The sequence below is a fragment of the Drosophila biarmipes genome, chromosome 3L (assembly GCF_025231255.1).
Source record: "Drosophila biarmipes strain raj3 chromosome 3L, RU_DBia_V1.1, whole genome shotgun sequence".
In the NCBI taxonomy this organism is placed as follows: domain Eukaryota; kingdom Metazoa; phylum Arthropoda; class Insecta; order Diptera; family Drosophilidae; genus Drosophila; species Drosophila biarmipes.
In genome coordinates this window covers 20,309,538-20,335,666 of record NC_066613.1, presented here as the reverse complement: position 1 = coordinate 20,335,666, position 26,129 = coordinate 20,309,538, and the positions used below count along the sequence as shown (strand labels likewise).

General features: G+C 44.4%; 4 protein-coding genes across 5 annotated transcripts; 1 reads left to right on the top strand and 3 right to left on the bottom strand.

Moving 5' to 3' along the window:
• Positions 1–18: 18 nt before the first annotated feature.
• On the top strand, positions 19–5,866 carry LOC108034997 (alpha-1,3-mannosyl-glycoprotein 4-beta-N-acetylglucosaminyltransferase A). The gene is made up of 4 exons (XM_017110336.3): positions 19–380; positions 1,287–1,353; positions 1,433–1,491; positions 2,031–5,866. The coding sequence occupies exon 4, from the start codon at positions 2,214–2,216 to the stop codon at positions 3,972–3,974; it is 1,761 nt and encodes a 586-aa protein (XP_016965825.1). The 5' UTR covers positions 19–380; positions 1,287–1,353; positions 1,433–1,491; positions 2,031–2,213; the 3' UTR covers positions 3,975–5,866.
• LOC108034995 (alpha-1,3-mannosyl-glycoprotein 4-beta-N-acetylglucosaminyltransferase B) lies at positions 5,846–7,473 on the bottom strand. The gene has a single exon (XM_017110333.3). The coding sequence runs from the start codon at positions 7,471–7,473 to the stop codon at positions 5,962–5,964; it is 1,512 nt and encodes a 503-aa protein (XP_016965822.1). The 3' UTR covers positions 5,846–5,961.
• A 41-nt stretch (positions 7,474–7,514) lies between these two features.
• On the bottom strand, positions 7,515–14,541 carry LOC108034996 (tyrosine-protein phosphatase non-receptor type 23). Its single transcript, XM_017110335.3, has 10 exons — positions 14,326–14,541; positions 13,063–13,812; positions 10,073–13,003; positions 9,558–10,013; positions 8,963–9,496; positions 8,688–8,816; positions 8,446–8,627; positions 8,202–8,389; positions 8,018–8,137; positions 7,515–7,959 (listed from the first exon to the last, which is right to left on the bottom strand). Exons 1-10 carry the CDS (start codon positions 14,407–14,409, stop codon positions 7,847–7,849), a joined length of 5,487 nt encoding a protein of 1,828 aa, XP_016965824.1. The 5' UTR covers positions 14,410–14,541; the 3' UTR covers positions 7,515–7,846.
• A 453-nt stretch (positions 14,542–14,994) lies between these two features.
• LOC108035464 (patatin-like phospholipase domain-containing protein 2) lies at positions 14,995–25,811 on the bottom strand. 2 transcript variants are annotated; one of them, XR_007763668.1, is made up of 8 exons: positions 25,362–25,811; positions 16,879–17,561; positions 16,607–16,773; positions 16,432–16,540; positions 16,206–16,294; positions 15,872–16,140; positions 15,624–15,772; positions 15,360–15,504 (listed from the first exon to the last, which is right to left on the bottom strand). XR_007763668.1 is itself a non-coding variant. In XM_017111110.2 (7 exons), exons 1-7 carry the CDS (start codon positions 25,519–25,521, stop codon positions 15,329–15,331), a joined length of 1,653 nt encoding a protein of 550 aa, XP_016966599.1. In that variant the 5' UTR covers positions 25,522–25,810; the 3' UTR covers positions 14,995–15,328. The 2 variants fall into 2 exon arrangements, 1 of the variants encoding a protein (XP_016966599.1); XM_017111110.2 differs by lacking the exon at positions 15,624–15,772 and having other exon boundaries at positions 14,995–15,504; positions 25,362–25,810.
• Between the last annotated feature and the right edge of the window lie 318 nt (positions 25,812–26,129).

Below are 26,129 nucleotides of genomic sequence, written 5' to 3'. Positions count from 1 at the left end.
TGTCTGGCAACCCTCGCACCGATAACGATTGCTGGCCAGCCTGCTGTTGTTTTTGCTCGGGTCGGGGCGTTAAAACCAATTTCCCCGCTGTATTTTGCATTAAACAATAGCCAAGCGAAGCAACCGCGCGCTGCTGCAATAGTTTACATCACTTGCATTTACATAACGCACCAACGCACGCGGCGGGCCCACGAAAAGATGTAAAACCAGCGAAAAACGCGTGCGAAATCGAAAGACAGGCAGCACCTGAAAAGGGGAAAAACTTCGAATTGGCAATCCATAGATGGCATAAACGCAGGCCACTGCACTCAATTGGTTCCTATTTAAGTGCTTATTAATTAGTTAATTCGTTTACTCGCCCATTCGAGCTGCAACCGAGTGTGAGTAAATAAGGGTGTGCGGGGTGGGTGTGTGCCTGGGCGTGTGTATGTGCGTGGGTGCGAACTTTCGGGTGTTTCTGTTTACTTACCTATTTATCTGTTTATCTTTTTTACCCATTGTTTACTGTTTGCCTTCGTCCATGTACGCTAAACTGAGTGCGAAAATTAATACCCCGCATTGTTAACGCTCGCACATTGCCGAAAAAGCGGTCTTCCGCCTCGAATAACTGATACCCGGTTAAAGGGTATAGGGTATAAGCAAAAGAAGAGGGTTCCAAAATGGGACTTATAAGAAATTGCATTCTGGAATTGTTAATCAACATCAGAACTGTCCCTTCTTTAGGACCATTAATCTCAAAGAAAATATTAATTATTATATTTAAGATTTGATATACGTCTGAATTTATTTTGAGATAATTTAAGGTTGATACCTTTACAAAAGTTGTATTCTTTTTTGCTTTCTAAAAACACATTCAACTTTTGAAATCCAGATATTTATAGTCATTTTATACCCACATATCATCATACCTTACGTACCATATACCATATTGTTTAAAAATAAATAATTATAAAACGTAAAAATATATAAATTATTAACAGAAAATAATAACGAAAACAGATAATCTTTAAATTATATTTCTCTACTAATCCTTGAAATACTGCCGTACCATTTCGGCAAATGGGCTATAAGACATACTTTGGATACTCCTTAGGGTATATTATAGAAAAATCCTGTGAACAATGGTCTCCAATTAATCTGATTAATAATTAATAACGTATAAAAGTAGATCCCGAGGGGATGCCAGCCCTACACAACCGTCAAGTGCTAAGAATACCCCACTTTCGCACTGCCAGACCCCAACTATTCCAATTAACAATCAGTAAACAGCGTTTCTCCACTTTCAGACCCACCGATACCGATCGAACTTTTGGCGGCGAGGAGGAGAACAAAGCTTTCCGGGGTCTTGGCCATGTAAGTCTAGGTCTACTGCCTGCCAACGTCTCGAGTGCACAGCACATAACAATTATTATTATTCTATACTCACGGCCAGGTCATGTGGCGAGAATTGCGACAGCTGCCACCACCGACGACGTCGTTAATCCAACTCGGGTAAGGCAAAAGGCATCTACAAAGCCCGTTAAACGTTGCGACCTTCAAATCCCTCACCCTGTGGGCCACCCCACCCTGGCACACTCTAAAAAGAACAATAAATTAGCAAGTACACTTGTGTTTCATAGAAAAACATGCCCAAAAACTACTAACACTGGCCTGTATTTATAGTTATAGACCATTTTTCAAATAACGCAAGGTTTTTAGCTCATTTAAAAATATTTATGACAGAAAAAATCAAAAATAAGCACTTAAAAGAGAGAATATTTAAATTTATTAAGTACAAATGATAACTTAACACTTAACCCTGATCTGTTCTAATTTTTTGGGTTAGTTATTGTTAAGATATCATATAAAAATTGAAAATTCCATTGCTTTTTGTATTATTATGAAACTATTACTTATTTTATTTAGAATGTCGTATAACATTATTATGTTATTTGTATTATTAAATCACTTAAATTTTATCAAAAGCATATACTAACCTTTTGTTAATCACCTATTTCTTCACGTGTAAAAACCCAATGTTTCTATTGCAGCGCCTGCATTAGTCATAGGAGGGATGAGGATGACAGCCGGCCCCAGGGAACGGCGCCAGCAGAACGAACCAGAGACCGAGCCAGAACCAAAAGCCAACCCAGCGGCGGAAGCCAAGCAGCCCCAAGGCAAACAGTTAGCTAATTAATACACCAGCCAGCGAAGGAATCCGGGGAGCGGGCAAGATGTTCAAGATTAGGCAGCGCAACTGCATGCTGATAGTGACGGCCCTGGTGCTGGCGCCCTGCATCGTGATCCTGATGGTGATGGGACCCGAGCTATCCACCGAACAGTCGCTGACCCAGCGCCTGGCCGAGTGCCATATGCGGCTGCAGTACTTGGAGTCCATGTACCGTGCCCGCCAGGAGGATGTGGCGCTGCTCTCCCAGTACCTGGGCCAGTTGCAGAGTGTCAATGGGACGGGGGCCAGTGCCCCTCCGCCGCCGCCTCTGCCAGTGGCCAATCTGCTGGACGGACTGAGCCCCGAGGCCAGGCAATTGCTGAGGAATGCATCGCACTTCAGTAAAGGTGGCGGGGCCAATGGTTCGATGGCCAGGAGTCAGAACATAAGACTCCCGAATGCCTATCACTTTCTGCCGCATCTGCTGGACGATGCAGGCTCGCTGCGACCGGCTTACCTGCAAAGCAAGGGTCGCTCGGATGTCAGCATTGTTCTGGGTGTGCCCACCGTGCGGAGGGAGAAGCAATCCTATCTCCTCGGAACCCTCCACAATCTCATCGAGAACATGAACGACGAGGAGCAGAACGAGACACTGATCATTGTCTATATTGGGGAAACGGATCTGGACTCGGTGCAACTGATTGCCCGGCAAATCGAGACCAGTTTTGAGCAGTACGTGGATAGTGGACTGATTGATATAATAGCGCCGGCTCCCAGCTACTATCCGAACTTCGAGAGACTCCGCATCACCCTGAACGATCCTTTGGAGCGCGTCAAATGGCGCAGCAAGCAGAATCTGGACTTTGCCTACCTGATGGCCTACGCGCATTCGAAGGGCACCTTCTACGTTCAACTGGAGGATGATATACTGACCAAGCGGCAGTTCATCACCACCATGAAGAAATTCGCCTTGATCAAGAGCGCCCTGACCAAACCCGATCAGCCGGCCTGGTTTGTGTTGGACTTCTGTCAGCTGGGCTTCATTGGCAAGATGTTCAAGAGTGCGGAGCTGCCCTACCTGATCACATATTTCCAAATGTTCTACAATGACAAGCCCGTGGACTGGCTGCTCACCTATTTTATTGAGTCCAAGGTGTGTCGCACGGACAAGGATCAGAAGCATTGCAATGCAGAAAAGGCAAAGTACTGGCAGCACTTTCGAAAGTCGCTGTTCCAACACATTGGCACCAGTTCTTCGCTGAAGGGCAAGGTGCAAAAGCTCAAGGACAAGCAGTTTGGCAGCAAGGTGCCGCAGTACTATGCCCACACACACAATCCACCGGCTGTGGTTAAGTCCAACATTGCTCCCTACAAGAACTATCTATTGAAGCGAGCCTATAGAGGTGAATCCTACTTCTGGGGCTTGCTGCCACAGCCCGGGGACTTGGTGCAGATCGTATTCGAGCGGCCCACGCAGCTGAAGCACTACCTCTTCCGGAGTGGCAACTCGGAGCATCCGTCGGATAGGTTCTACAACACCACGGTGGAGTTGCTGCCGGCGGACACGCTGAGCGAGAATTCCTCTGTGTGGAGCAACTACAACACCACCACGGATGGCTATCTGGTAGTGGGTTCGTTCGACAGTCTGGGCTTGGCCGAGGGTCTGCTGGATGCCAAGATTGGGGCCATCAAGGAGCTGCGCCTCCACGTGCACAGTGACAGCGAGAACTGGGCGTTGCTCAGCGAGATTGAACTGCAGGAGTGGGGCAGCGACCCGAAATCGGAGGCGAATGCGGCAAAGCCACGCTTTGTGGCGGGCAGCTGATTGCTACATCGCCACCGCCAGCGACAGGACTGGGAGGAATAGAAGCAGAAATCCGGAAAATCCCGTCCGCCTCCTCCAGTTAATGTCCAATTTAAACCTCATCCACAATTTGTCTATATCTGTTGGGATCGTGTCGATTTCGTTGCGAAAAAGTCTTGGGAGCAAAAAGTTGTCTTTAACTAATTGCGTGAGAAACTTACAAGAATATTTAATAGGCTATCCCCAGGCTTTTTCATGTTTTTTGCATTGAAACAAATCGGCCCGTCCTAATATCTGTACATCTGTGTGTATATTTTTCGAACGATGCTTTTACCCTCAATTATCTCGATGTGTAAATAATCCCCCAGTACGTAACTCTCTCGCTCTCCTAACTGTAAGTGATTATCCCCAACTTCGAGACTTTGGCTTGACGGCAGACCAATAATATGGCCTCTTATCCCCAGAACCAATTTGTTAGGGTTTCTTTAACTTAAGCGTTATTAAACTCGGCCATATCATGGGCCCGTCGTCGGCTAGGAGTCTTACTTAGTCCCAAGCTATCAGTGTATTTTTTCACATGGATTTGATATATGTACTCCAAGTGCCCCTTCCATTTTTTCATGGTGGTAAAATCTATTGATAAATATTGTGCTGATCAAGTTGTGGGCTATGTAACTGAATCCTTTCTCACTCGAATATTATTATTTTTTTGATTATTTCGCTTTAGCTTTAAGTGTTAACCTCATTTTATCGGCAGCCGAAAAGCAACATTCCAATTTATTTTGTTTTCACTTGCTGAACGATCACGTGATCAAGTATCTCGAACTCGCTGAAATCTTATCGATCAAATAGGCAAAATAAGATACAATCGAACATTGTTGTACAACTAAGTTTAACCACTGTATTAATTGGTTAGAAGTATTCCTCTACTCTAATAATTTATGTTAATTTTATGAATTCATCCAGCATGCTTAAATCAGTTATATACAGCCAACTCCTTGAACATGAAGCCATAACCACATAAATATAATATGCATTGACATAAACATTGAAGCATAAACTAACGAAACGATTTTTAGCATTGTTGCTTTTTTACTGTGATTTGTTAATAATTTTTGCATAACAATGAATGAAACGAAAACCTAAATTATATACACACTTAAATATAAACTAAACATCGCTGATTAGCTGTTCTAGAACGAAATTCCAAATGAAAGACATACTTTTTTTTTATATATACAACAAAATTAAAGATTGGTTTAACTAATTGGAAACGCCAAATTTTTTGATAGACTATGAGAAAACTGCAAACGAAGAAACAAGAACCAGACGATTGTTTAAACTTGGTTCCTGTTGAGTAACGAGAATTGTAATATATAGTGGCATATATTCGTAGCCTAAGTTCGATGCCCAGTAAACCCACTTCGTTTCGTATGCCGCTATGTAAAATGAAACAAATATTGTAGACTGCTTTCGATAAACTGAACTAATTAAACAAATGTTTTGCATATACTTACTGTTTGCATAATCGTGCGTACATGAATATATTTTTATATATCCCTGTGTTGTGTGTGCGGCAACTAGGCTACTGGCAACTGGCAACTGGCAACAATAATTCACAGCACTCGCTCTCCCCGAAACACTAATTTTGCCAAATTGCAACCAATTAACAAGCAACAATAATAGTTGATAGTGATCAAACTGAATTATACATTAGCCGGCATTATGGCATTATAGGCTTCCCCATCCACAACGATTGTAGCTGAATTATTACAAATTACTTTTACAATATTCGTAAGCCGTTGGGACAACTCAAAACTTAATCGCGATCAAACAAGAACAAACAAATATGCGTGTAATGTGTGTATAAGCTTAATAAATAATTCAAATACTTGAAATGGAAATTAAGAATACATCTTTGATTTTATAGTTTGATAGGTTACATTATAGTATTTCTCTTTTCTATGATTTAATTGTACATAAAATAGTTCCCTTAAAGGTTCCCAATTCAAGAAACTAAAGCATCTAGAATTATCACTGCCAGCATTATAAACTTTCCCCACATTTGGCCACAAGATCCGTTGGATGCCCAAAGGAATCTTCGAAACCAAGTCAGGCTTTCGGGCTCCTCCCTTATGTAGTAGTACATGTAATTTAAAGGCATCTCGTCGCCATTCTCATCCTTATCGTCGACCCGCAGCACAGTGTGGCTCATCACGAATCCACATTGTTCGGTGGACGAGCTGTTGACCAACAAGGTGGGCGACCCCTTCACCAGCTCCACATTGAACTCGGCCAGATTTTCCTCCGTCTCCTTGGCATTACGTATGCGGATCTGCGTCTTCTTGTACTGGTTCTTGATCAGATACCTTATCATCTTGGGCATCTGCGGCATATAGATCCAAATGAAGGTTTCGCCCGCTTGCAGCTTGGGATTCTGCTTTAGGAGCGAGTTCCGGTGCGAGGCGATCAGATTGAGGGGCTGGCGCAGGTGAAGCATGCGCTGCCTGCCCAGATTCTGGTTGAATAGGCCATCCTTGCGGTTCTGCCTCTTCTCTGCCAGCGAGGACATGGCGCCCATGTGCTGGAACTGCGATTGGGCAGCGCGAAGTAAGCGGGCCTCAAAGTCCCTCTGACAATCCGGATGAGCGATGCTATCCCAGCGGCAGCTCTGCAGGGTCACAAAACTCTGGAGCAGCCAGTCAATGGGTTGGTCATTGTGGAACAACTGCAGGTAGGTCACAAAGGATTCCAGAACGGCGGCGGGAAAGAGCTTGCCGATGAAGCCCAGGTCGCTGAAGCTCATCACAATCCAGTCGGGCTGGTGGGCAAACCGAAAGTTGCCGTGCAGCAGGGCAAACTTGTGGATGTAGTCCATGAATCCCTCGTTCGCCAACACATCGTCCTCCAGTTGCAGGTAGTACGAGCCCTTCGTCCTGGCATAGGACATAAGGTATATGTAGTCCAGGTTCTGCTTGGTTCTCCAACGAACCCTCTGCGGATCGTCGTGCAGGGTGATGTGCAGCCTGGAGAAGTTCGGGTAGTAATTCAATGGCGGAGCAATCACATCGATGAGACCCGCTCGCATATGCCTCGAGTGATTCGCGCTCAATTCCTTCACTATGAACTTGGCAAACTGCAGCCTGGTTTCACCCACATAGATCACAATCAGGCTGCTGTCGCGCTGCTCCGGGGTCATCCGTCGGATCAGGAAGTTGACCGTTTGGAGCACATAGTTTCGCCTGGGTCGCAGTACAGTTGGCACTCCAATCACGAACTTAACTCCGCTCCTACCGCCGCTAAAGCGAAATCGGGGCTGCACCTCTGGACCTCTTCCCTGATATCTCTGGTCGGATTCTGTTGTCTTTCTCAATTCTTTTGTGTGATTTTTCCGATTTTTGGGTTCCAACGGCTCGATGTGGTTTATATCCATGCCAAAGAACAGCAGGGCACTTAATATATAGGTAATAACTAAAAGACCTGGCAAGCAAGTCTTCCAACGGATGGTAATCACCTTCATGATTGTTCTCTCTCTGTGCTGACACTTTTCACCAGGAATGCTTTGTTTTGTATGTACTTTATTAAATGTTTAATTGATATACAATATACTCGGGTAGAGTGGTTTGAAACGCTTGACAATATCCCAATAACATCACGATTCGGTTCGCTTCGAAATCCACTTCATATAACATTTGAAAGAGTCGATTATGATAAAGATTAAAAAAATGATTTCGATATCCCTTTAAATACTTTTCTCTTGCCTTAAATTGTTTGAAACAATGTCAGATCGCTTGGAAATAGGTTTGCACAATTAAATAGTTGTATAAATACTCGATTTGATTATAAATATATCTTTAGTTAACTGCCGCGATTGGTTGGTTCAGTTCAGTCGTTTATTTCAGCTTCCAAAGTGCATCCAGTTCGTTGAGCGGATCCTTGGTCTCCTGCTGCTCCTTGGCGGTCACCTGCGGAGCCATCTTCATTTGATATGAGGTCATTATGCCACCTGCAGGTTACATTTTGTTGAAAAGAGGGTAAACTCATGGCCATTTATAAGTTCTTACGCTTGTTGAGGACATTGTGAGCATTGCAAAGCACGATTTGCATGGACTGTTCCAGGATGGCCGAATCCCTCAGGGAATTTTGACGCTGTGCACAGATGCGCGACCAAACATCAACCGTATCTAAAGGTGATACATGAATGTTAACCAAGTTATATAAAACAAATCCTAACTAAAGTTCACTCACTAAGCAGAATTGGCTGTTTGTTCTGGGTGGCTATGATGGCACACACACCAATGGCCACCAGTTCGGAACGCTCGGAGCCGGTTAAGCAGTTCAAAATGAGCGGTGAGTTGGGAGCGTTAGCCGCCTGGCAGCGATGTCGATGGGTATCCAACGCATTTTCAGCCACTCCCAAGAGCTGAGCGGGTGCTCTGTAAAATGTTATTTTAAATACATTATATTTATGAGGGTTCCTCAACTAAGTTACCCCTTGGTCCACTGCTTTAGCTGCAGAAGAGACAGGTCCAGCACGGCATCTGCTCCATGCATGGATAACTTGAGTTGGTACTCGGAGCAGTGGCTAAGTTGCTGCAGTTTCACACAGGTCACAGTGTAATCATCGTAGTGAGTGGTCTGATCCAGTGATTGAGGCCAGTAGGGGTCAAAAAGCTGTGCATTTAATATAAAATAATTAAATTGAAAATTTAAAGAATATTTTTATAATATTACCTCGCTTGTGGTATGCAGACAAACCACGGTGCGCGGCTTTTCTGACCAGATCATGGACCAGAAATCGTTGATGGTATTCGCCTGGGGGGTCTGGGCAACGATGAAATTGGGACAGCCAGCACTCAGGTTCTACATGGATAAATATATAAAACAATGTTTTAAAAATGTTAATTTATAAACTAGTAAGAGAGTGTCTAGTTGATGAGTTTGGTTCATAAATTATTCATCAAACTGGTTCCTAATTTTGCTAATGATTTTCCTTGATGATGACCCACCTTCATGTAGGCTGCATTGATGTAGTCATCTGTCTGCTTGTCCAGTTTCACTCTAGCATGATCGAAGGGCAGGCAATCGAGCGATCGATTCTTCTCGGGGAACAACTTCGCAATGGTGGTGGACCGCTTGTTGGCACTCGCCTCCTTGTCCAGCTTCTGCTGCAACTCCTGCCACTTGGCCCCCAGTTGGGTCTTTCCATTCAACATTTTCACATGAAGATTCTCTAGCAACTTTTCATAGCTCTCCACCTCCTTTTGGAAATACTTGGTGGTCTTTTCATCGGTGAATGTTTCGGATTGGAATGCAAAATTGTTCGAAAGGCCATTGGCGGCAGCTGCCTTTTGCTGATTCTCACTGGCGGAATGTGTAAGAGAGACCGAGTCCCAATCAAAGTTCTCCAGAGAACTTAGATCAGAGCAGTTGGAGAGGTTGTCCAGACTGGTGTACTTAGGAGCTGATGGTATTGAAGCTGGAATTGAAGATATTTCCTCCACGACTGCTGGAGGAATGTCAGGTGTTTTGGGCGCAATGGGCTGGAATAATAAAGGCTTCATTTATCGAGAGGATTAAACAAGATGAGTTCAAAATAATCACCTCTGCCACGGTTTCGGTCTTAGTTGGAACCGAAACCTGACTTGCCGGAGGCGTGGGCGAGGCCACCACCTGGGGCTGCAGCACGGGCTGCGGCAACATGGGCGGCGGCACAGCCACAGAGCAGTCGATGTCCAGGTCGCTAAGCAGATCCACATTGCTGGTTACCTTGGGAGCCACTAACTCTGACTTTGGTTCCGCCTTGGCCGTGGCGGTGGAGGAGGCGTAGGGTGGACCACTGGTGGTTGTTTGCGTCTGAGCTGTGCTCTGTGCTCCGCTGAGCATGTAAATGGAGCCGGTTGGCGGCGTGGGCGTGGGCTGTTGCTGGTGCGGCTGGGGGGTCACACTGCCATGGTAGCCATAAGGGGCAGAGTAGTAGTTGGATGACTCCTTGCCCTTCTCCGTCAAAGCTGTGTCCTTAGCTGCCAGATTAGCCTTGGTGTGGGACACAATAGGTGACTGCGGAAAAAATGTATTCATTATTTCGAAGCCTTAAAATATGCCTAAATATAACTCACATTAAATCCGGTGGCCGAATTGCTGCGATTGGCGTTCTCCGAGTCCGTGGTGCCCACCGACTGCTGTTTGCCACTCTGGCTGAACTGGTAGTGCTGCGATGCCTGGGATCCCTTTAAGGCGCTGCTTTCCTGCTGATAGCCACTGCTGTACTCGTATTTACCCGTCTGCGGATTGAAGCTGTAGCCAGGATGGTTGGAGTAGCTGCTGTAGGTGGGACCAGGATTGGGAGATGTGACCCCATTAGCTTGAGATGAAGTGGGTGCGGGAGTCTGAGCTGGAGCAGGACTGGGAACAGGGGAAACGCCAGGAGCTGGAGGATACGGCACAGGCTGGTGGGCTGGATTGGGTTGAGGAGATGCTTGTACAGCCTGCGAGGGATACAGCGATGGTTGCTGAGGAACAGCAGCCGAAGATTGCTGCTGTGGTGGATAGCCCGCTGGATGCTGCTGATATGCCAGTGGTTGCTGAGGGGTCTGGGGTTGGGGATATCCTCCTGGCTGTTGCTGCGGTGTCTGGGATTGGGGATATCCTGCTGGCTGTTGCTGCGGTGTTTGGGATTGGGGATATCCTCCTGGCTGTTGCGGGGTCTGAGTTTGGCCATATCCTCCTGGTTGCTGCAGAGGTGCCTGTTGATAACCTGTATGTTGCTGCGGTTGTGTAAATCCAGTGGGCTGTTGAGATTGGGGATGGCCGGCGATCTGCTGCTGCGGCGTCTGAGATTGGGGATATCCTGCAGCGTGCTGAGGCGTCAAAGATTGGGAATAACCTGTTGATGGCTGTTGCTGATAGCCGCCCATCTGTTGCTGTGGTGTTTCGGACTGGGCATATCCTGCAGGTTGCTGCTGCGCCGTCTGATTTGGAGTATAACCCAATGACTGCTGAGCTGCTGGTCCTACTGGATATCCAGAAGATGCCGACGGATAAGCTGCCTGCTGAGTTTGTTGATAAGCCTGTCCTGGATATCCTCCTGCCGTTTGGTAAGGATTGGACATTTGATTGACCACAAAGGGTGCCTGCAGGGAGGCGGGTACCTCGTTGGGATTTGCAGCTGGAGTGGGATTACCCGAAGTAGCCACATACAACGGTTGCTGGACGTTAAAGCCCTGCGAGGCTGAGCTAGCGGGAGCAGTTCCAGGTAAAGCATAGGCCAGCGGAGGCACTGCTCCTTGTGGATATCCGTAACTATAGCCCAAGCCCGCTTGGTTGTTATCCGGCGCCTGGCTCTGCAGATTCATCTGAGCCATTGCTCCGTGCAGGGTTTGCGAATTGGGCGATGCTTGAGCCTTGTAAGCCGGCGGAGCAATGTGCTGCTGCTGCTGTTGATACATGGGATTCGTATAGCCTGCGGCACTGGGGTCGAAATACTGCTGCTGAGTGAGGCTGTACGGTGGAGGTGGCTCATTCGGCGGTGCAGTGGCATAGGAACAGGCGGCCTGGGTGGGATTTTCCGAGCCCACCGGCACCGGACGCACAGTGGGCACGTAGCCGGGATTTGTGGAATTCGAAGCATCCGCCATGGCTGCCTTGGCCTTCAGATAGTCTCTCAGCTTGGGAGTGCTACTGACCGCTGTAGATGGAGCTGCTTCCGGAGTGGGTTTGGGCACGACTGGAGGCGTCGCCGCCTTCACATTCTGCATCCTCTGTTGGCGCTCTTCTGACTGAACATCCCTGGCAGATCTAAATCTGGTAAGCAACTTCTGTACATTTCCGGCCAGCTTCTTGTAGAACTCCAAGCCCTTTGCAGACTTAGCCAAAAGATCCTCATAAACATCATAGGAGGCCGCCAGAGAACTGTAGAAGTGCTCTCGTTTCTGCTTTACGTCCTGAAGTGTCTTTAAAACTGGTGCCGCCTTGGCATAGTTTTCGGTTAGGGCCTGCAGAATATTGGCCTGGGCCACCATATTCTGATCCAGAAGTTCTGTGAGCTTGTCGTGCTTAGCCAGTTCGGTGGCAAATAAAGCCTGGAGACCCTCCTGCCCACCATGGGCAATCACTTTGCCAGTTATATCATCCTCGTTGATGGCTATCCTCAAATCAGCATGGAACTGAGCCCGTTGGGCCTTCATCTCGTTGACTTTGTTGAGTATGAGCTTCACATCCCTGAAAATTTCGGTAGTATTCAATTCTGAACTTAGCTTGGGCATCAGTTGTTGAATTTCTGGCAACGGTCTGGCCAGGATTTTCAGGTTGTTAACGTGCAGGCTCATGGCTTTTCTCAGTGTGTTATTGGATTCCCCAGCCCGAGCATGGGCTTCACTGTACTTTTGGAACTCGCGGGTCAGCTCAGTGATATGAGCATTGGGAGTTCGTTGCACTCCGCTGGCGGATTGGAACTCCCGCTCCGCTTTGGATTCTGCCTCCAACATTTGCGATATCTCGCCCAGATTGGTCTCCACATCAGCTGTAATCTCAGCCAGCTGAGACATGGCCTCCACAAGATCGCTGATGGCCGTCTTGTTGGCATTCAAGGCAGCACAGCGATCGACGATGCCCTGGGGCAGCTTATTGGCCTGCTCCTCGTTGATATTCAGATTGTCCAGGGTAAGGGAGCTCATGTAGGCCTCCAATTGGGTGTCCTTCTCCTCCAGCAAGGCTCCATACTTTCGCAGCAGTTTGGCTTTCTCCTCGCTGTACAGCGAACTAGCTTCGTGCGCTTTCATGGGCACCAATCGGGCAAATATATCCGGTCCCGCATGCTCCTCGTCGGTCACTTGAAAGCCTATTCCATTCACAAGATTGGCACCTTGGACCGCTGCAATGGTGGAGAGCTCCGGCACTGACTCGTGGTAAATGAACTCGTTCTCGTTTTTGGCATTTTTCCGCTTGGCCTCCACCACATCAGCGGTGAAACTCAGGGATTCGTTGATCTCCCGCTGGTCGGGCAGACCCTTGGACTCCTTGCGAGCCTCCTCTAGTTTGTCCCAGGAGGCCTGTAACATGTATAGGAAAATTATAAGATATGGACGAATCAATTTAAAGATGAACTAACCTGGTAGAGCGTCACCCTTTCGCCCATCTGACGCTTCTCCTCCGAATGTTGTCCCTGATACAGGTACAAGATACAGTTCAGATAGTTGATCTTGAAACGGACGTACTTCTTCCACAGTTTGTAAACAGAACTATCGATGACCTGGGCCACCGGACCATCATCTCCTCCGGTCAGCAGGGCAGCCAGTGCAGCTCCATAGTAGACCACAATCTGCGCCGTGACTTTGGCCACAATGTGTGGCTTCCGGTTATCAATCAGCGACTTCTCCAGTATGCATTCCTGCGCTTGGGCGAAGCACACTTGTTGCTGGAACACCAGCAGCTCGGGGGTCATGAAATCCCCGCCACTATTGACATTGGCATAGCGTTCCCTCAGCTCTCCATAGGCCCAGGCGGCCGCCTGGAAGTGGGTGCAGGCCATCTTCATGCCGTCCACATCGCCACGGGTCACAGAGGCTCCCGATTGCGTGTGCGACGCGGCAATGTTGAACAGCACGGCGGCTCGCTCGAATCTCAGGTCAGTGACCTCGTGAACGGCACTGTGATAGAGATCCTTCCAGGTAAAGGTGAAGATCCCACGGTCCGCCAGCTGGGGAAATCGATTCTGCAGGGCGTGCAGCTGGCAGTAGTAGCGCTTCATCACCGGCGCCCCATCCTTGGTGGTGCGCATGGCCTGGTTGCGAAGCGTCTCCAGGGCATGCACCTCCTTGGAGAAGGATTCCGGGTCCTCATGGTAGAACTCCGCAATGTACTGGAAGGCAAAGGGAGATTATTTTAGTTGCTTGCTTTTATTTATAGATTCTGAATTCTTAGACGATGACTGTATACCACAAACCCCTTACTAATAGTTCGTACTTTAAGCTTTTCAAGCTAACAGAGCCTCAGACTGGCTTTCCAAGGTGGTTATGCATAGAAAATTCTTATTGGGGAAAGGGTTTGCCAAAAGCTAAAAGGCACCTGAGTGCAATTACCCTCGAAACTCTGTTTGTTTGTTTATAACCCATTGTTTGTAGAGTTGATCAGATGACGGCGATGACTCAGACGCCAGGCAATCGCCAGACAAAGGGGGCTCAAAAGTGGGGAAAACGGGGGCGTTTGGAAAATGCATTTGCACCATAAGGAGCCCTGATGCTTCATCAAAATCTTCAAGAAACAACGCACTTTCGCCAGTTGACTGATAATTAAGTTCAAGTGATGAGTCCCTCTTTGTTTTTCCGACTCTCTTAATTACTTCACTCCCCTTTTCACTCGCTCTTCACTTTACCTTCTTCAAAGCCGCAAAGGAGGTGCCTTCGGGACTCGATTTCAGGGCGAACCACAGCATATGCAAACGCGGCACCGCCTCCATGTTGTGACTGCCCAGTTGCCCTGCGATTTAACACACAATTTAAGCTGATTGCTGGCGTTAATTAACCAAAATCAAAACAATAAATCGGATACAAGAAAAAAATAATAATCAGTGTGTGACCGTTGCGAGAAATCTGGAAAATACCAAGTGACTTGGTACTCACTTGGCATCGATACCTCGCTGCGGTTATCGATTGCAGTGGTTATCGATAAGTGTAACGGAATTTTAACTCGGAAAACTATTCAAAAATTATTAAAAACTAAACTGAAAACTATAAAAAATATGTTAAAACTGGAAAGCTTCTTACATTAAAACGAAGTGTGTTTTATAATGAAAAGCTTCTAAACTTTACAAAATTTGTGTGAAAGAAAATATGTGTAAGAATATTTAAGTTGTATTTATAAACCCAAATTTGGAAAATATTGTTTTATTTATTTGTTTCTCAACATGAAAAAGTTTTTGGTTGTCAATATTTAATATCAAAGTTTTTTCTATAAATTAACCATTTTTATTTGTAATACATTTACATAAATTGCCTTCTTTGAAAACTTTCCTCACATTTCTCCTCCATTCAAACACCACGCGTTGTGTAAATCTTGTTTAATGCTTTATTGTTTATACATTATCAACTTAGGCTAAACACAGATGGGATTTGGATGTAATACAAGTCGCGTGGGGGTGACTAATAACAAGAGTGCAATTATTTGCTAATTGCCGCTTACAAACAGGCGATGATACAGTGGCAGCTAAGGGCTAAGTTAAGTTAGGTACATACGTTGGTCGTACTAAGACTAATACTTAGGCTAATGGAAACGCTACTAGGCTTTTCGCTTTGCTACGAGCCGCTTTGGAGATGTTTCGTTACAGTTCCTAGGACTAGTACCCCCGAAATACCCCTTCCTTCGCCTCCCATCCCGCCTCATTCCACTTCTATATACATATCGGTACTGTGCGTTGGGGTGCCAAAACTCTGATCGACCTCGGGATCACTGAGCACACTAGCATCCGACTCGGGCTCCAGATCCAGGCGGGCAAACTGAGGCGCGGTTGTTTTGCTATCCTCCACATCTGGCGTCTGGGCGTCGATGAAGAAGTCTGCGGAGCATTAGAAGGAAACACACACATTAGTTTTACTTTTCCAAAGATTCAACCAAATGAAATGAAACTTTTGAATGGGTTTAAAGGGGAATCGATTGATAATTTAGATCATTTACCTGCCAATGATTTAAAATTTCGACTTAATGCTTGAGTGGGTGAAGGGTTATGAAGGTGCATTTATAGTCAATATAGTTTTTGGATAACTGTGTAAGAGTGCTTTAAAAGGCTACGTCGTGTAGTTCTGGAGTCGTGGGCATAATTTGTACTGCAAAAAATGGCGTTGATTCAATTTGCAAATGATACGATTGTCTACAGAATGATGTGATATTTGAGCGAAAGAGGCGATCTTAGTTTAGATGCTAACCTGACTCAACGCCATTCCACTCACTGACCACTGTGTTGTGGCTGTGCTGGTGGGGATTGGGGTGATCCTCAACCGATCCCTCGTATATTTGCAGGTCGGTGGCCAGCTCGTCGTGCTCCGTCATGTCGTCAAAGTCGAAAATCTCGGTCACTTTCACCTTGTTCGTATTGTTGTCGGTGTAGTAGTAGGCGTAGAGAGCGTCGTTGTGCGTGGTCATCTTGAGGACATGCTCAAAGTTGTCGACATCGTCCTCCAGCGGGGTGGCGCCACTAAAAAATAAATTATAAATTAGTTAAACTATATTTTGGTTGAGGATTTTAATAGACTAACTCACCATTCATCCACAAGAATGGATACACGGGGACCATATAAACGGCTGGAATGTAGAAGTCCTGTGGCATCAAAGTGGGGCTGGTCATAGAGCTGCAAAACAAGGAGTCGTTCGTTGAAAAATACACTTAAAAATCGACTAATTTGAATTTTAAATCATAGCTTTGGGGATAATATAGTTTACCCCTTCAGCTTTCAGTGCAGTTTAATTGCTTATGTAATTAACTCACCGTGAATTTGTTTAGGAGGCGTATCCGCATGGCGTCATTTAACTGAAGAATAAAGTCCTCCACCATTATTCTGGCTTGCTTGGTGAGTTTGGGCGTCAGGGCTGATATTCTAAAATATGAATAAAGTATTATATTTAGTGATATGGCTTTATACTATAAACTAATGGAAACCTACTTTGAAATGGTGGCCAGGAGAAAGTCCATGGGCACTGTGGCGGGCAGGGAAAGCAGCTTGATGCCGCGATGCTTGAAGATCCAGTTGGCCAGACCCTTATTGGCTTGCTCGATGTAGTCCTGGATCACATCCAGCACTGTTTGAGGCATATTTGAGCTCAAAGCGTCCTGGAAAATAAGAAAAATAATATTTAGTAAAGGTAAAAACACAGTTTATTAGGAAAATCCTTATTATTCGGGAAGCTAGGAAGGAAACCCCTTCTGAATCCTTACCTTTCTGTGCTTCTTGCACTCCCTGCACTCGGGGTCGAACTCCTGGGGCTGGGCCACCGTTTCGGAAACCACAAAGGTGGACTGCACCGCCACACAGCGCCGGCAGTTGATCAGATTGTTGCGGTGCAGAAACTGCAGGGCATCGTCGAATCCCTGCTGACAGAACTTGGACAGGAACTCGGGACGCGGCGGGAACAGAATGCGCACGAACCGATTGACGTTCTGCCTGGAGATCTCGATACTGGTGTTGGCCCAATTCAGATGGAAGAGCTGCGAACTCTGGTCCCTGGGGCAAATGTCGCTCTCCCCGCAGAAGGGGCTCACTGTGATGGTGTTCTCGTCCAGAATGGGCAGGTTATCCGAGAAGGCGCCATCCATGTAGCGAACTCCGCGGAATTTGGGCGGCAGAATGCCAGAGAATCCGGGGATGAAGCAGGCGCACAACAGCGCTTGGAGTACCTCCTCCCGTGACTCGAACTCCGAGATGATCACGTTCTTGCCATCGTAAACTCGCGTGAGCGAGATGTGTAGGCGTCCATTAACCCGCTTGTGGGCATCGTCCGGCAGATGCTTCTGTAGGCCCTCCAGCAGGCAGGTCTGGATGTTGAAGGAGGGACTGAAGGGACCCAGAGAATAGCGGCGTGCCTCGTTCACCACCCTGAAGAAATCGGAGGTCATGCTGCCTGTAAAATATGAAGTAAAAGGAAAGTGGTTAGTAAAAATCTCTATTAAATCCTAGTTATAGCTGGCCAATAAAAAGTTGGACTTTAGATCCCCAACTCATGGCCCATTCAGTAAAGCTAGCAGTGCCTAACCCCAACTCCAATCAATCAATCTTATATTAGTTCTAGAACATTTTCAGTTAGACTGGGAGGAGATCGACTGTGTATTCCATACCCTTGCTAATCAAGCTTATAAAATATTGACATTTTCGGGTTCATTGGGCTATCTCATGCCGCGCTTCCCCCAGATTGTTGATCTGCGTCTGATGATGCCCGCGGCTTTTGCGTCATTGTGTCATCCAAAGGGTCAACTGGTGCTCTTGGCAGTGTTATTGTTATGGCCAATTCCCGCCCCGCTTATGAGGGGAAATGACGTACGAGCCTTGAGTGGTTTGAAAGTGTTTGCTTTGCTGTATTTGCCAATCGACCCCCAACCAACAGTTTATGGGGCTGATAAGCCACCACGGATCCCGCCATGTGGTACAACTTGAGTTATAGCTTGTTTCATAATGGTGCTTTATCATACGATTCCAAAACCTTTACTTGTTAATAGAAATCGAATTGCTAATTGAAGGAAAAATCAACAAGTTCAGAAATAGGTTTGCAAAATAGATCTATTATATTTGCAAATAGGTATGACCCACATTTTTCGATATTCGAATCGCTCGTTTTTAAATCGTAGCCTTCTTCCTAATTTTACATCAATTTTATTGGTATACTTAAACCTAAGTAACTTCTGGTTAGTTTACTGAACTATAATTGTACCCAAAGGTACATATTATTGTACCCATTTGGAAACCTTAGCTCCCATATTTATATATTTTCGTTATTAGAATCACTTGTTATTTCTTATACTTATATTACAAACATTTTATTGGTATACTTAAGCCTAAGTAACTTCTGGTTAGTTTACAGAACTATAAGTGTACCCAAAGCAAAATATTTATTGTACCTATTTGGGAACCGATGCTACCATATTGTACTCATAACAATATTTTCGTTAATTGAATGACTTGTTCTTTCTAGTACTTGTATTACTAACATTTTAACATTTACTTAAACCCCAGTAACTTCAGGTTGGTTTACAGAACTATAAATGTGCCCAAAGGTAAATAATTATTGTACCCATTTGGGAACCCAAGCTCCCATAATGTGCTCATAAAAATAGTAGTTTCGCGTGTGCCGAGTGCCCTGTTGATAAGAAATCGAGCTCCCCGTAGTGCCACACGCGAGTACTTTCCCAAATATTTTGATTAGATGGAAATAAACGGCCTACAGCTATGGAAATGATAAGGTTAGAATGTACACATGAAATCATGTACGATTTTGTTGTATTCCATAAATTGACGTAAAACCGAATCAGGCCATAGCGAAAGCTAAGGCTGAGACCTATCTTAAGCCCCGGAATTATGTCACACGAGCGAATCTGTACAGAGGGTTAACCCCATGGTTGGAAAACAAGTGACATAACGTTCGCTTATCAGTGGAACTATTAAAAGCTGCCACGACATTGAACCCTATTGTTACGGCTGGAGTTAGGCACCGCGCTGAAGAACCCTTGGAACCCCTGGGGGTCCCAATTCCCGGTAATATATCAATTTGTTTTCGCTATTCCGCTTTCGATTGTCAACAACAATAATAAACTAGAGAGGAAAATGCGAATAAACAACGCTATCAAGTTACGTGCTGCCCTCTTAATTATTTTTGTTTGTGTTTTTCCTAGGCAAATAATAAATGAGTGCTGAAATGAGCTTTATTTTCAGAAAAGGGAAGGGGAAAAGTGGGCGTGGCTTCTCTGGGTTAAAATAATACAATAAATAAAAATTAACCTTGGGTAGTACTGCAGTATATCTTTACATCAACATATTTGTGATACCTTCTTTATAAGAAAATAATACTAATATGAATGAAGGTCGTTCTGGTAGAGTCCGGTATCATTTAAACTAGAAAATGCTTAATATTTGTTTTTATAACCTTTTCAACCCAGTGTTTTTCTACGATTAAAATTCTGCAACCTAGTGTAATTTCGAGATGATGATAATGATGCTAATAATTTTCTAATATATTTTCTAAACGGAAACCTCTGACGTGTAACTCATCTATCTATTAAAATCACCCGTTTTTAACCTATTATGATCGAAAAGTTAAAGAGTTCTGATGTTACGACCATAACTGTGCGTGGAATGTACAGTTTGCCCCCTGGTATTACGTCTGCTTTAACCGCAAGTCAAGTGCAACTAACGCCCACTTTGGAGGTCGGGGGCCTAACGGCAGATGGAAAATGGAAATCAAAACGGAACGAAATCGTAAACAACGTAAAGAGGGAAACGCACCAGCGCATAAACATAAACACACACACACACACGAACAGCTGCACCAAAAATACAATTTCTTTGGGGGCTCGACTTCCATGGATGGGCAAACAAGTTTCCAAGGGGAAGGGGGAGTAACATACGCATGCAGTTGTTGCTCTCGCTGGAAAAGAAAAGGCAACAAACTTTCAACAGGAAAGAGAGCGGTACACGGTACACACGCACACACCCCCATTGCCGAGGTCTGACCCCCAAAATTCGTGTAATGCCCGCTCTTCGGGCTCTCTTGGGCTCTCCCCACTTGTCGCTGGGCGCCCAAAAACAAAAATAAAAGGCCTCATCACGTGATATTGTGGTTGTATTCGAAGAGCACGAAGACCAGAATATCTGAATTTTCTGCTTCTTCCGCTTGCGCATAGTTTACCCACTTACAGATACAAATGTATCTACATAGCGTACATGTGTACAGTGGGCCAAGTAATTATGTTTACAGTGTAGTTCTGTTTATCTGGTGACTTGTAGGACTTCTCGCACCCAAAATTCTTTCAATGGAATCGGTCAATATTTGGCATCCCTTTTCCAACGTAGTTTTTCCAACTGATAAAGTGTAGGGGGTTGTTCCGCAATTAAAGATATAGTATCTTTACTCTTCGGTTCATATCATATTTAAATTTCGTCATTTCGACCCGCTTTAAACACTTTGAAACTATAAATTTAATGGTCTTGTCATTATAAAACCTGAAATATAATGGCTTCACGCTTGGTAGCTCACCTTCATTAACAGTAGTTTTACAATTATTTTTTTTACTTTTTTAATACATTATAATGATTTTGGTAGACATACTTATCACCTTGACTATACAAGTTTGTTGTTTGCGCTTTGTGCAGGCGTTACACAAATACATTTATTTATATGGGTCACGTTGCAATGCCACGAATTCTCTGCACTTGGCAACGGATTTCGGGAATCTTTCGGATGTTTCGCTTTCATTTCTTTTTCAGGGTGGTTTAGGGAGGTTGAAACAGAAAAGAGAAAGGTGCGCTGGAACTCTGTTCCTGAACAGTGGCAGCTGCTATTTTTTGTTCCATTTGATATAGAAATAGAAAAGATCATTTAGTTATATATTATGATAAGATCTTTTGACTATACAATGGATTTTAATTAGAATTTACTTGAATTTTGATAGTTCTATTTAAATAGGTAGTGTATCCCAAATTATAGCTTTGGGCCCAGAAGAAAGCTCTAGTAATCCCATTCGAAACCCGGCCTGTGACCAAGTGTTATCGTGGATTAGTTTTGTGTGCCGCGCAAAGTGTGTCAATCAACAATAATGCGTTCGATAGTGATGATCGGCCCCACTTGCATGGGCGATCTATTGAGCGTAGGAGATCATTGAAAGATACGCCACGTTCAGAGGACCCCGCAGAGCTGATAGCATTATGTACTATAGGCTATGGGAGCCAGCTGCGAGCCACATGTAAATATGCAGATAGCATTTGCTTTGTGCTCTAATCATCTGGGAAAAGGAATAGGAAACTAAGCCCAATGCAAAATACGTCAATCGATGGCGATCGATCCGAATCAAACAAAGACAAAGAGCTCAGCGATGATGTGCGACTTAAATTGCGAAACTGCACTTGACTCATATTTGTCGAATTGCCAGATGCCACGAAATCGCGACGGGCAGACGACCATTCAGAAGTCTGTGGTCTATATACTACGTAGGCGAATGTCAGATACACCCGCAACTTGGACTTTAAGCGACGGAAATCGGCAACAAAACATGACTCCCCCGTGATAACACACCGTGCCCATAAAGGTAAATCAAACCGATAAGCAATGAATATATAGGTACGTTCCTGTACGAACGAACAATGAATTGCAGTTCGAAATTCTAAAATTTCCAGATTGGCAACTCGACTTGAAGGTCGGCCGTTGGCTCCTCCACTAAAAATAAACCTAGACTAAATACTCGTATTTACAGATGTGCATTTAGAAGTGCGACTTTATAGGGGGAGAATCCATCATCGAAATACGGCAATTTCCATTCGCTGATAACGATCTGTTTATAAGGGCCCTCTGTCACCAAGGCACGAAGTGGTGTGCCAAAGTGATTGCAAATAAAATTCGCCATTATCAAGAGAGGGGGTTAACCACTTGGCGGTGAAATGCGGAGAAGGTGAGATATCCATATCTGGGCAATACAGTTCGCGGTACCGTCGTCATACGATGCGGTGACAAGTTCGCGTGGCGATCCCAACTCGTGTTCAAGTGGTTCGAGTGCCAACAACAAAGAGGAAGTGCCGTGGACACTTGATAAATAGGGCTATAAAAGAGCGGTCATGAATGAATAGGTCTATTAGCAGGCGGATGAGGTGTTTTTGCAACTCCCTATCTGAATAACCCTTGTATTCAAGCTGGCACTTTCGGCACAAAGGAAATGGAGATGATAATAGTGGTAATAGAACTGTGAAATGAGTGTGGATTATAATAGAATTTAAAGCTTGGAGTGTGCTTAAATCTCCAACTTTACAGTTCGCAAATTGAATTCCTATGTGATATGATGACAGTTATGATACTAGAACTCTAAAATGACTGTGAACTATAATAGAAATGGAAGTTTTTAAGTAAATTGGGTTATCTAAATCTCCAACTTTCTCTTCTACTTAAAGTTTCCAGTTCTCAAAGTCAAATCCGATATGGTACGATGATCATAATGATAATAGAACTCTAAAATGACTGTACAAGTATAATAGAACTTCAAGTTTTTTAACAAACATTATTTTCTATATGACGATATAGATGTATCATATATCATGATACGATATCATGATAATAATGACTTTAGAATGAGTTAAAATTATAATAGACTTTAAAGTTTTCAAATACACTGGGCTTTTTAGATCTCTAACTTTCTTTTCCACTTAAAGTGTACCCAAACTTCAAGTTCTCTGGCTAAAATCCAATACGTGTCGCATCTTTTCGGGCCTGCACTGTTGGCAAGCCCGAAAACAAGTACAAACTTTCACAAATCTAATCTGTCGGCGGAACAAAACGTCTGTCTTTTGTCTGTGGAACACGGCTGTACTTATACCTGTGTACTTAGGACCCTAAACCCTGCACGAGCCGAGTGAACTGCACAACGACTTTTAAAGTCCAAATTAGACACGCTCTGTGCTGAGTAATCAAGTGGACCTAGATCAGAATGCAACCGACCAAATTTAATTGCGGCAATTAAAGTGGCAACTGAAATTACAGGAAAATTCCAGTTACCTGCAGCACCTGGCCAGGCCAAAGAACTTTCTACCAGTCGAGGATAAAGATCAGGTAGGTAGAAATGAAAACCTGAAAAGCAGGGGAGGATGCAACAAGTAATAAGCCAGAGTAATGATGTAAATGAAGCTAGAATGGTAGCTCAGGAAGAGAAAATTTGTCATGTTTCTTATCGACTCCGTTAATATAAAGCAACAAGATCGATGGTATCTCCACTCCTTGATAATTCGCAGAACAAAGGAGTTCCCGAAATGTATTGTTCTTCGACTTCGGGATCAAAACCCCCAATTTCAGAACGCAGTATTCCCTGTGAGGCAACTTCAATGGAACCAAAGTCAGGGGAAATCGAGCATGGGGCTCTTAAGCCCCGGGGGTGATGATCATCCCATTGGCATAAAAGCGAATAAAACCGCGATTGATTGCCTTAACGATCGAACGCTGCTGCCTCTGCTGACGTTATTCCAGATTATGGCACTCGATTACCCTGGTCAGGCGATAAGGCCCCCGATCTGCAATCGCTGCAGTAGCCATGAGTAATCCAGCTGACATTTGTTTTTAATCCCTCGCTAGTTTTGTGCTCTCCCCAGTGATTGACATGTTTATACCCACGATACAAACGAAGCGTTACACATCAAAAAATCGAAAAAACAAGAGCTCGCGTTACAGGCCCCATATATATTTTATTCACAGCTCTATATATAGAGCCGATTCCACAGCAGCGCAACTGCTTGCCTCGAATTCCTAGGCGACGTTCGATGAACGCGCCTCCTAAGCATAAACAAAATATATGAATAAACACTCGACCTTCAGGCATCTCGATCAAAATAGGTTTGTAAGCGCACAGTTGGGGTCGAAATGGTAGGTACAGTTATGGGATAGGGATGTTTTTAATCACTCATTCTGACGCCTTACAGCTTTAATCAATTCTAGGAAAATATCACCAAGAGTTTGGTTTAATGTGTGAAATTTTGTTTTTATTAGTTAAGATAAGATTAAGAGTTCGGGCTTAAATTGGCGATTTTTTTAAATTAATAAAAGAATTTGCAAATCAGTAAAGCCTTAAATTTTTTAACACATTTCTTCTTTTCCGAATTTATTAAGAGACTTAAGAACCAATCTTAATATCAGTTAAAATATAGTAAATATAATATACAATTTTTTTTTTTTAAATTCCATGAAATACTTTGGTTTTATTTTTTTCGATTCCAAATTCCCCGAAATACTGTAGAGCAAAGACTCTATTGTCTTGCCCACTGCTGTGTTTGTGTGGCCCAACCATTTGCCCATAGATTTGGGTGCCGCCTTTACAAAGTGCGTTGTCCCGGGCTACGAAACTTGTTTTTCTGTTTTCGAGGGGTTTTCAACTGCGTCGCGCTTTTCCTCCGGCAGACGAGCCCCCTTCGAAGTTGGACAAACACGCCCAAAAACCCACACTATCGCAGGCAGTTACGAAAGCCCCCATTGACTTCCTAGCGACCTACAAACGCAAACAAGCTTATCAATTCAATGCAATGCGTTTTATATTGAGCCGCAGCATCGCGCTCTCTCTCTCGCTCGGCCTCACTCCTTCTCCCTCCCGCCAACAGAGTCATCGAACTGCCCAGTGGTTGTTTTTGCAGTCAGCTGTTTCGCGTATGTGCGTGTGTGTGTGTGTGTGTTTCACGAGAAAGGGGGAGAGGCGTAGAGTAAATGCCAGAGGGGGTGATGAAAATATTTAACAGGGGGTTTCCTAGGAAAGACCAAGTTACACCATACATTCTTGGTAAAAGTAATGACATACCAAAGCTGTTTTATTTTTTAAATATTTATAAAAAAAGGTTCTTGAAAACCAGGTGAATGAGCTAATACTATAGTTCTTTAAAGGCTTAAGATATTCATTAATCCCTTGCAAATGGATTTATAACATTGGTTCCTTCAATTTTAAAATGAAAATATAAAATTATAATATAAAAATCGTTAAGTTACCTTACTATATTCTATAAATAACAAAATAAAAATGGAAACTTTAAATGTTTTAAGGCAAAGAATCTGAGTTTTTACTTTTTATTTTAATATTAAAAACCTTTTTCAATATTGTGAGATCTATGAAAATAGTCTGACAGATTTCCCACTCCTTATATCACCCCCTAGAAACCCCCCTGCGCCCGCCCATGAGCTCACGGGGAAGGGACTTACCCAATGGCAAATCGCAGAGGAGGCAGCAGGCGGCCAGGGAGCCGGCCGAAGCGCCTCCAATCTTCTCCAGCAACAGATGCGGGGCATACTTCTTGAAGCAGACGGCCACTCCGACGTGGTAGATGCCCAGAAATCCGCAGCCAGCGAATGACAGATTCATGCTTTGGACTCTGCGTTAGGTTCTATAAATCGTCCGATGACCGTTCGCTGTTGTTGTTCTTGTTTTTGGCTCTGATCGCGTCACAGTTTTTCCTTCTAACTTCTTCTAGCACTTTCCACAGGTTTGTTGCGCGGACTCGGGTGCAGTTGCAGCTCCTTGGGTTTTGCAATTTGTAGGCGGGTCTCGGAAAATCTCGTTTGGGTGTTCAAACACTGTTTGTCGACTGGAAAATTACTCCGCTCTCGAAAAGAAACGTTGTGCTCGCGAACCTTTATTCACTCGCTCTGCCGACGGCCGCCCCTTTTTATACACTTTCCCGGCAGTGTGACCGTTCGTGGTTTGGCCAGGGAGCCGCACATATGCTTGCTATCGATAGGTGGCGGGCATAAGGGGTATTCCTTACTTTATATAGTTGAATATTAAACTATTGATTTTCTTGCAGATTTTATGTTCAAAAAAATATTTTTTTATTTTATAATTTATTTACTTAAAACGAGATAGTTTCCCTATAAAATTCGCATTTCTTGCATTTTTCCATTCTAAAATCTAAATCTAAAAATGATAATTTATTTTTACCTATTAAATTTAAACAAAGTTGCTTGAGAATT